General features: G+C 36.7%; 1 protein-coding gene across 1 annotated transcript; it reads left to right on the top strand.

Annotated features, from left to right (window-relative positions):
- The first annotated feature begins 243 nt into the window (after positions 1-243).
- On the top strand, positions 244-5,851 carry LOC131030900 (UDP-glycosyltransferase 72B1). The gene is made up of 2 exons (XM_059212262.1): positions 244-1,705; positions 5,784-5,851. The coding sequence occupies exons 1-2, from the start codon at positions 448-450 to the stop codon at positions 5,849-5,851; spliced, it is 1,326 nt and encodes a 441-aa protein (XP_059068245.1). The 5' UTR covers positions 244-447.
- The last annotated feature ends 5,770 nt before the right edge of the window (positions 5,852-11,621 follow it).

Here is an 11,621-nt window from a genome sequence, read left to right as displayed (position 1 = left end):
TTAACTCACATCCTTCGATCATTTCACTTAAAAGAATGCAAAATCTCTTATTTTTATATTTATTCTTAAAACTAAAATAATTTTAAATCACAAATATAATATATTTATATAATATAATATAATATAAAAATGATAGCTTTTGCATCTCTGAAATGACACTATTAAAAGATGCGAGTTAACTATATGACAAATAGAAATGGAAGATGCCCGTAGCACAAATACTTATGAGCGAAAATAGATCAGCTAAACGAAAATGGAATTGGTTAATGTGTGCTGTTTAAACCCAGCCACTCATTTTCCTTTTCACATGGATGATTTTTAATACACAGCAAGCCATCTGTATGAATGAACCTCTTGATGCCGGTAAAAGTATAGCTTGTGGCTCTAGATGTGCTTACAATTTACAATTCCAATATCTTTCATTGTTGCCTTCCTCTGCATCCTTTGATGGACAAGCCGCATGTCGCCATTTTCCCCCTCAGCGGGGGGATGGGGCATTTCATTCCATTGGCTGAGTTTGCAAAGAGGCTTTGTCAGTTTCATGGCTTCTCCATCACCCTCATCATCAGCAAGTGGTTTTGGACTTCTCAGCAACCTGCACTGCTTGAACGATTGGCCTCTTCGGCTCTTGACATACGCATTACAGAGATTCCTCACATCACTGAGGATGAAGATGAGCAAAAGATGAAATTGGAAACACGCCTTTCGAAGTTCATGCTGAATGCAAAGCCACACGTTGAAGACGTTCTGCAATCGTTGCGTTCATCTTCGCCCATCTCTGCCTTTATTACAGATCTCTTCTGTACGGAACTGCTTGACGTTACCACCAAGCTGAAAGTGCCAAGTTATTTATTCGTTCCGAGCTCTGCTGCTTCTGTTTGCTTCATGTTACATCTTCCAAAGCTCGTTTCGGAGATTAATGTTTCATTTAAAGACGCCGATTTTGAAGTGGAGGTACCGGGGCTTCCGCCGATTCCAGCCACAGATCTCCCAACTCCCTTTCAAGAGAGGTCGGATTCCTGGTTTAAATGGTTTTTAAATAATGCCTCCCGCATCAAGGAAGCATCAGGGGTTTTCATTAACACATTTGCTGAGCTGGAGGAGGAAGCCATCAAAACCCTAAGAACCCCTTCAACGCCTCCAATCTATCCAATAGGTCCATTGTTGGTCACAGAATCAGATACCCCTGACGAGTCCAGCTGCCTCAAATGGTTAGATGAGCAGCCTCCCTCGTCCGTTCTGTTTGTAGCATTTGGAAGCTTTGGCGTTTTGTCCAGGGAGCAAATTACAGATCTGGCAATTGGACTTGAAACCAGCGGCCACCGATTCTTGTGGGTGCTGCGAGGATTCAAATCTGAGGACTCTTCTTCTCTGGAAACTGACATTTCACAGCTTTTACCCGAGGGCTTTGAGAGTCGAACCAGGGATCGCGGGCTGGTGCTTCTCAATTGGGCACCTCAGATTCCTGTTCTTCCTCACCCGTCTACTGGAGGCTTCCTTTCTCATTGCGGGTGGAATTCTACGGTGGAGAGCGTCTCGCATGGAGTTCCCATGATCGCTTGGCCTCTTTTTGCCGAACAGGGGATAAACAAGGTCATATTGGTGAAGCAGAATCAGGTAGCCATAGGTTTGAAGATGGACAACAAAGGATTTGTGAGGGGAGAAGAAGTTGAGAGAGCAGTGAGGGAATTGATGGAAGGAGAGTGTAAGGAAGCAAAGGTGTGCAGAAACGCTTCCTACGCTAATCTTGAGAGGATGGTTATGCAACTTTCAACTTAAATATTACTAAGATATCAAGAAATGCACAATAAAGGATAAACAAAATAGCAATGAACACATAACACAGTGATTACCGTGGGGAAACCCTTCTGGGAGAAAAACCCCATCCTCCAAAACTCGCACAATGTATTATCAAATCAAGCTGATTACAATACACTTGCAATGCAAGTTCTTACAGGAGCGCATCACCACAACTCGAACTCAGAGAGACTCTTTCTAACATTTAGTCTTGCAAAAAACTCAATAATCAAACTCCTCCCCAAGCCCTCCTTTTATAGTGATTTTACAACCTGGAAACCACTTGTGGTTTTACAAAACCATGGGCTTAACCACCATGCCACATGGTGCCCATTTTTGACATTTACATTTCCAAAATGAAAAAACAACCAGGTTAAAATAGTAATCCCGTCAATAATTTTGTCCCCTAGCTTAGACCCTCTTAAAAGTCACAAAATGAGTCATTAAGGCTCTAAAAATGGCCCACCTATATTCTACTATGGACAAGACTAATTTTTAACAACTCACTAACCATTTTCCAATGCATAAACATGTGGAAAACTACCTCAAACAAATTCTGGAATTTTCCAGAAAAAAACTGCAAGGTTGAGACACATGTTTCTCAACATTCTCCCACTTGTCGAACACCTTGCAAGAGTTAGGGGATCCAAAATATCATGGACTTAATTGCTAGGGGCCGAGAGGCCCATAGACTCTGAACACCATCTGAATTTCTCTGTGCTCACGAGCTTAGTTAATGCATCAACAACATTCACCAAAGTTTCTACCTTTTCCAGCTTCACCTTGCCATCCTCAATCATATCTCTCACAAAATGATATTGTACATCAATGTGCTTGGTCCTGGCATGAAAAGTAGGGTTCTTCGCTAGGCAGATTGCACTCTGATTGTCACTGTAAATTGTCACTGCACCCTGTTTGAACTCTATATCTGAACACAATCTCTTTAGCCAGATGGCTTCCTTATAGGCATGAGTAGCTGCCATATATTCTGCCTCAGTAGTGGACAAAGCGACCACAGCCTGTCGCTTGCTCATCCAACTGATTGCACCACCGAATAATGTAAACACATATGCACTGGTGGATCTTCTTCTATCAACATCACTAGCCCAGTCTGAATCCACATAGCCTCGAATATCTAAGGAATGCTCATTTCCTGTTCCATGAAAACATATCGAGTACTCTGAAGTACCCCTCAAGTATCTGAAAACTCTTTTTACTGCATCCCAATGTGCTCTTCCTGGATTAGACATATAACGAGAAAGAACTCCCATTGCTTGGGCAATGTCTGATCTTGTATAGACCATAGCATACGTCAAACTTCCAATAACACTTTGATATGGTACTCAACTCATCTCTTCCATCTCCTATGGGGATGTAGGACACTGTGAACTAGAAAGCTTTGTTCCCATTGTAATAGGAACACTCAATGGTCTTGAATCCTGCATATTGAATCTTTTCAAAATAATACCAGCATACTTGCTCTGGCCTAGCCAAAGCTTTCTATTTTGTCTATCTCTTACAATCTCCATTCCCAGAATGTGCCTAGCTGCACCAAGATCTTTCATTTCAAATTTTATCGAGAGCTGAGATTTTAACTCTGCAATCAAACCTTTTCCTTTGCCAATAAACAACATGTCATCGACATACAAGGCAATGAACAAGAAACGATCACCATCAGATTTAAAATATATACAGTGATTAGATTTAGATCACACAAATCCCAAACTCAACACATATGTATCAAACTTCTGGTACCACATCCTAGGACTCTGTTTTAAACCATACAAGGATTTCTTCAACTTACAGACCAAATGACTTTTACCTTTCATCACATAGTGCTCTGGCTGTGTCATGTAAATTTCTTCCTCCAAATCTCCATGAAGGAAAGTTGTTTTCACATCCATTTGCTTGATCTCTAGATCATAGGCTGCTGCAATAGAAAATAAAAATCTAATGGATCTGTCATTTTGGCTACTAGAGAAAAAATCTCACCATAATCTACTCCCTCAACCTGAGAGTAACTTTTTGCAACCAAACGTGCTTTATACTTCTCAATGCTTCCATCTGAACCCATCTTCTTCTTGAACACCCATTTACAACCAACAGGCTTTCGTCCTTCAGGCAATGGTACAAGGTCCCATGTTTCATTCCTCTTAAGAGCTGCCATTTCTTCATCCATGGCTATTTTCTAGGACTCTGAATCATTCATACCAAGAGCCTCTTCTATAAATCTCGGTTCATCAATGTTAGCATTCAATGCAAATATGCATCTCCAATCATCAGGAGAATACCCATACCTTTCAGGTGGTTTCCTTTGTCTAGTAGACCTTCGAGCAAGATCAACTTCAGGTTTAGCTTCAGGTACCTCTTCTTCCTCTGATGATTCAGAACTCATAGAGCTCTCCTCAACTTCTTGTCTTTCTAAGGGCCTCGATTCAACTTTCTCCGGTGTAGCAGGTAGTTGAATCACATCTTTCTTTTGTTCTGTTTGTTCTAGCTGCATTGTAATAGAAGAAGGTTTAGTTTCTCTAAAAATAACACTTCTTGAATAAAATACCTTTTGTTCAACAGGATTCCAAAGCTTGTATCCATTTACACCATAACTGTATCCGATGAAAATACATTTAACAGCTTTGTTGTCCAATTTTGTCCACTTCTCCTTTGGCACATGAGCATATGCTTCACAACCGAACACTCTCAAATGTCTAAGTGAAGGCTTGTGGCCCGACCACGCTTCCATTGGCGTCTTATCAATAAGAGCTGATGTAGGAGACCTATTTATCAGGTAGCAGGCAGTGGCTACAGCTTTAGCCCAAAACTTTTGTTCTAGTCCAGCTCCACTCAGCATACTCCTAGCCTTCTCCATCAAGGTCCTGTCCATTCTTTCTGCAAGTCCATTCTGTTGTGGAGAATACGGATTTGTCTTCTCTCTTTTAATACCACAATCTTTACAAAATGTGTCAAATTCATTGGAGCAAAATTCACCACCATTATCAGTTCTCAAACATTTTATTTTCTTTCTAGTTTGCAACTCAACCATTGCTTTAAATTCTTTGAAATGACTGAAAACTTCAGTTTTACTCCTAAGAAAATAAACCCATGTTCTTCTACTGAAATCATCAATGAAAGAAACATAATAAACTGATCTACCAATAGAAGGAACATCAACTGGACCAAATACATCCGAATGGATTAGATCCAAAATACATGAAGACTTATGAGAACTCGAGTAAAACTGAATGCGGTTTTGTTTACCATAGATACAATGCTCACAAAAATCAAATTCAAGATTGCAATCATTCAACCCATCAACAAGGTTCTCATTTTTCAAGGTCCGTAGACCCTTCTCACCTATGTGGCCAAGTCTCTGGTGCCATAACATGGTCTTCTCTACAGGCAACTTTGATTCGGTAGATAGAGCACCCTTGGGTACCCAAAAACCACGACCATCTGTTGAAAGAGACACCCTCTCCTTTTCCAACATAGTCTTTATCATAGTCTTATCAGAAGTGCTACTGCACTCAACTGTGCATGCATCAAGCTAGTATAATGTACCCATTCTGCTTCCTCTTGCTATTACCATAGCACCTCTCACCATTTTCACACCTGCTTCAGAAAACTGTATATGCACACCCGCATCTATTAGTTTGCTAACAGATAACAAATTCCTTGCTAGTCCCAGGATATGCAAGACACCATCAAATCTTCTAATTCTACCATTAGAAAATTTCACACGAATACTTCCACGACCAACAATATCAAGTACTGAGTTATCACCCAAATACACCTTACCACCATCAAAAATTTCATACTTACTAAACCAATTTCTATTAGGAGTCATGTGGAAAGATGCACTTGAGTCTATTAACCATGCATTGTCACCTACACAAGTGGCCAAGGCTGCAATAAAAGTATCTCCATCTTCCTTCTCGGACTCAGAATCAGAATCTTGCTTCTTCTTCTTTTTCTTCTTTTCTTCTTTACAGTCCTTTCGGAAATGTCTGGGCTTTCCACAATTGCAGCAAATTACCTTGGACTTACCAGGAAATTTTGATCTCCCCTTATTCTTGGATTTAGAACGGCCATTCTGCTTTTCATTCTTGCCTCTTTCTTTTGGTCTTCCTCGAACACTCAGAGCCTCTTTGGCATTCAGAGAAACCTTCCTTCTCATCTCCTCAGAAAGTAGAGAACCAACAACATCCTCCATCTTCAAGACGACTGCAGTGCTCCCTATGGCCATAACAAGGCTGTCCCATGAGTCTGGCAACGAACATAGCAAGATTTGGCATCTTTCTTCTTCATCCATTGGCACCCCAACAGAGGTCAACTGAGTTACCAACATATTAAATCTTTCCAGATGCTTAGAAATTCGTCCACCTTCTTCCATTCTCAAAGAATACAATTTCTTCCTTAAGAAGATCTTGTTCACAAGTGATTTCGCTTGGTAGATCTCACTTAGCTTCTTCCAAAGCTTCTTTGCAGTAGATTCTTCGTGGACATTAATCAAAATTGAGTCTGTAAGGCACAATCTTATGAGACCTTTAGCTTTTCTATCCATTACATCATATTGTGCAGCTAAAGTCAGATCTGCGGGCCTATGCTTATTCTCATCAATCACATCCCATAGATCTCGATCAATCAACAGATCTTCCATCTTCAGCTTCCACATCTCAAAGTTTGTGCCAGAAAACTTCTCTACATCAATCCTCCCTGATATACTTGCCATCTTTATGATCCTGCAATACAGAAATGAAAAACTCTGCACAAGCTCCCACTCAAACCTTGATTAGCTCAAAAAACCCTATACCCAACAAATAGAACCAAAACTGGCCAGGCTCTGATACCACTTGTAAGGAAGCAAAGGTGTGCAGAAACGCTTCCTACGCTAATCTTGAGAGGATGGTTATGCAACTTTCAACTTAAATATTACTAAGATATCAAAAAATGCACAATAAAGCATAAATAAAATAGCAATGAACACATAACACAGTGATTACCGTGGGGAAATCCTTCTAGGAGAAAAACCCCACCCTCCAAAACTCGCACAATGTATTATCAAATCAAGCTGATTACAATACACTTGCAATGCAAGTTCTTACAGGAGCGCATCACCACAACTCGAACTCAGAGAGACTCCTTCTAGCATCCAGTCTTGCAAAAAACTCAATAATCAAACTCCTCCCCAAGCCCTCCTTTTATAGTGATTTTACAGCCTGGAAACCACTTGTGGTTTTACAAAACCATGGGCTTAACCACCATGCCACATGGTGCCCATTTTTGACATTTGCATTTCCAAAATGAAAAAACAACCAGGTTAAAATAGTAATCCCGTCCATAATTTTGTCCCCTAGCTTAGACCCTCTTAAAAGTCACAAAATGAGTCATTAAGGCTCTAAAAATGGCCCACCTATATTCTACTATGGACAAAACTCATTTTTAACAACTCACTAACCATTTTCCAATGCATAAACATGTGGAAAACTACCTCAAACATATTCTGGAATTTTCCAGAAAAAGACTGCAAGGTTGAGACACATGTTTCTCAACAGAGAGGAGGGAAGAAAGGCGAGAGAGAAAATGAAAGAGTTGAAGGACAAGGCCAAGATTGCTATGATGGAAGGAGGGGGCACAATCAAAGCCACTGCCGATGCAGCCACAGATTTATCAGCCTCCACTTCGACTGTAAAATAATGATACATATTTTAGCTGGTTAAAAACTACAAATTGGGGAAACCTGAGATATGGTGTCACTACCAATAGTTTATGTAATACTCCTCCAAACTCTACTACCAGATCTATTGCATCAGAAGTGCTATGTATCTGAAACCATCATTAATACAAGCATCAAGCCTCTGCTCAAATGATGCATATTTTATAGTATTTTAAAGTTGAGAAATCTATTAGCAAATCAGAGTTCTAGATCAAATTTGTAGAAAGTCTAGAAAATGTGAAGCATAAAATGATTATGATTATGAAGTTCAATTTAAAGTGAATTTTAGTTGTCTGCTCTCCAAATTGTTCAGGTGATCTCTTTGTGGTAGACCTTTTCCACATTGCTCTTCAAATCTCCACCTACTAATTGTATTTTATTGGAAAATATAGTAATAAATCTCTTGTAATTTTGGTGTCTTTGGAAATTTTCTAAATGGAAATTTATCTAAACTCCAATAGTCCATCATTTCTAATCTAACTTTTAGATCATTACGTGTACCTGGATTTTGTAATGCTTGAAAGCACCACTAGGACTTGTCATCAAGTGGAAGAATCTACAACCTATTGCAATCAGATCAAGTGTAATAATTCAATGATATTCGAATCAGATTGAAGACAGACCAAGTACAATGAAAAAGTTAATGTAGATCTATTTGTATGTATGTACATGTTGATGCAATGACTATTTATAATCAAATAATAATGCTACATCCTAATAGATGGATCAACAATTGAATAATGTCTTACCCTTTATACAACACAATAGCATTTAAATTTGAATAATTAACATTTGAATTGATAGGTAACCATTAGTTAAATCATTTTTTTATTGGTTATATGATCAAATGTAATTTTAAAAATAGAAATCAAGGTTATTCTAATAAAAACTTAACTTATCTTAATTATCAAATAAAATTAATTTCTTATCAATGAAAAGAAAACACTACGATAAAGGAAACAAATATTTTCAATAAATGTGTGAAAAGACATTCAATCACTTTGTATTCCTCTTAAGGGACCTAGTTCAAAATAGTTTTTACAGTTTGTGTTTTAAGCATGAACTTGTTTAGCTGCAAGAATTTTTACCTCCGCATGGTAGATCAGCAAAATAAAGAAGCCAATTCTTTTTGTACTGCTTGGGGTGAAGTGACAAAGCATCCTATATAATCACCCTTTGCTTTTGCAATTGAGTGCTTGATTTGTAGATGTTCCCATCTACAGCTGAATAACGGAGAGGAAAAAGGAAAATTAAGGTTATCACCACTGAACCGGTTGCTTGGACCAAAGAAAGAAAATCTAAACTAAGGATCTAAAAAATAAAAATATTTAACAAAGAATAGAGGTTAAAATTTATCTTTTGTTCATTGATAATGCTTTTAATCAAGAATGACTTGCTATAATTCTTGGGCTATGGAGAAAGCTTCATGCAATGCAAAAACAGGGCTTGTCAGCATTTATGTGCAAGCTACTCGCAACTACATCATTATGTTGTATGCCTCTGAAATGGAAGTTATCAAAAACTGATTTGGGCAACAATTTCATGTCATTCTTTGATCAATACCATGCATTCAATGACATTAGATTTGTTCAAATTTCTAAAGATTGACTAACCAAATAGTTACATAGATTGGTTCTACCTGACTTTGTATTAAACAACTGCATATTTTCTTTCTAGATTTCTTGTCTAATGGAACTATGGAAATAAATAATTTTCTTCAAATTAAAGATAAAAAATTGAATAGTGCAATGATTGTTCCTAGTATAAATCAATAAGAAAAGAAATAAATAATTTTGTTAAAATTATTAAAATGTACACAAATAATAAGTCTATAAAAATGCAAATAAATTAATTCAATAACATGATTGATCAGCTAAAAAAATAAATTGCATCAAATAGATGCATAAATATTCATGTATGTTGGTAGGAACTAATAATTAAAATTTTAAATAGAAACATGCTCATATTTCCTACTCCATATTTTGGAAATAAATAACAAATAAAATTCAATATGAAATTAAATCTTCTAGATAGAAACATGTCCATGTCGTGTACTTTACTTACAATTGACTTTTTGTTTTCTATAAGAATGTGTTAAGGTCCTATAATGCTGCCATTGTAAATACATCAGTATTCCTGTCCATTGATAGAAATTAATAATAAATGTTTTAAATAGAAACATGCTCATATTTTAAGCTCTATGTGATGGAAATAAAGAACAAATAAAATCTAATATGAAATTAAATCTTCTAGATAAAAGCATGCAGATTATACCTATCAGCGTAATGGATTGACATTCATAATCTAATATATTTTAAAATTTCAATTAACTAGTAAATAGGACCAGAATGTTAGGTAAACAATACTATGGCCCAGCACCCCTCTATAATAGCTTTGAAGGGCTGCTCTGTACCCTATCTACCACAGAGGTATGGGCGGCCGAATCAACATACCATCATCTTGGTCCCCACATCTGACCAGAAATCTTTTAGAGTTGCCCGAGGACAAGTGATGAAGTGATCAACGTATCCCATTTCCTCACCAGTCCCAAAATGAGATGGGGTCCTTTGTTTCTAACAGTCAATCTTCATCGGCTAGTCTTCCCTCTTAATTCTAAACGTGATTCTTTTACATGAAGTTGTTTGTATCTTTTACTTTTGGTTTGTGGTATCAATAATTAACTAATGGGCAGAATCCGGGCCTTCAAAAGTATTCAAAAAGGTTTTATTTCATTTAGCCTCACAACGACAATACGTTGTAATCAGATATCCCTGCTCACAGAAAGTTGCGTCTGTCTTTTTCCTTTCCATACTTTGATACATTGCATCTCTAAGTGGCATGCACTACTAGATAGTCACTGAACTGTTGTTTGACAGGCTTCTTAGAATTTGTTTTCTGAATTTGATTTGAAGTAGATGGTTACCCCACCCACACTACAAAGAGCAGGTAAATAATCGAAGTTAAAGAGGGTTGAGTTTGAATATCAATAAAATGAAATAAAATTATTAAGCGGCAAGAGTATAATTTATAGGAGGGTGATAATGTTTATCAGGTTTATTTAATATTTTAGTGGTGTTACAAGAGCACTGCGTTTCTTTCAGTCTTTATCAACAAGCTACTAAGCATGAATAGAAGAAATAACTAGCTCTAGATGGGGGAATTTACTAAAACCCAGAGTACCACATCTATGAGAAGATGTTGGTGGAGGTTGAGAGTGCTGAGACCCCATGTGAGTAGTAGAGTAAATGTATTAAATTGGGGGACAAAAGAATGGACAAATCGATTATTTTCAACAAAAAGTTATTACATTAAATATAACTTGGATACATGATGGCCTAGTAAATACCATGTTATTATGCTTTATAAAGAAATAAAAAGTGATCACAACACATTTTAGATAATCAACAATTATGATCTAGCTACTACAAAGCTATTGAAACATGTGAATCCCTTGCATATTTCACTATATTTTCAAGTCCTCTTTCTACATTTTTTCAATAATGTACATACAAGATAGATAAGTGGTCAAGGCTTTCTTATTTTTCTAATCAAATATTTGATTGGATTTTATAAATTTAAATATTATAGAGTGCATTTATTAAAAAAAAAAATTATTACCTCCTCTAAACCTTAATCCATCTAACCTAATTTAGAGGAAGAAATTCCTAAAGAGAATTCCAAATAATTTGAATCTCTTTTAAAGATTTCAACAAACCCTATATAAAGAGAAGAGAAATTATTAGATATTTAGAACAAAATAAAATTTACATTACATAATTACTTTTAATGTAGAAGCCATTCACCACCATGCAACACTTGCATTTAATCATTTGAAACAACAATGAAGAAAATATACTCTATGGTGAGATGGATCCATCAACAAAAAAAATCATAGAGATGCATATAACTAAATTTATGCAACAAAATTATCATATGATGAGGTGGAATAAAATATATAAGAAAAGGTCAAATTTGTGCTCTTTTTATTGATTCCAAAACTAATGCACATGTTGCAATATTACTTTGAAGGATATTCTTATCCATTGGTATAAAACATAATTTTTTGACTAGCTAGTTGAGAAAATTTTACTATAATTTTGTTGTTCATGAAATT

This window comes from Cryptomeria japonica, chromosome 10, assembly GCF_030272615.1.
Source record: "Cryptomeria japonica chromosome 10, Sugi_1.0, whole genome shotgun sequence".
Classification (NCBI taxonomy): Eukaryota; Viridiplantae; Streptophyta; class Pinopsida; order Cupressales; family Cupressaceae; genus Cryptomeria; species Cryptomeria japonica.
Note: the sequence above shows the minus strand (reverse complement) of the source record. Positions and strands in the feature narration are given on the sequence as shown.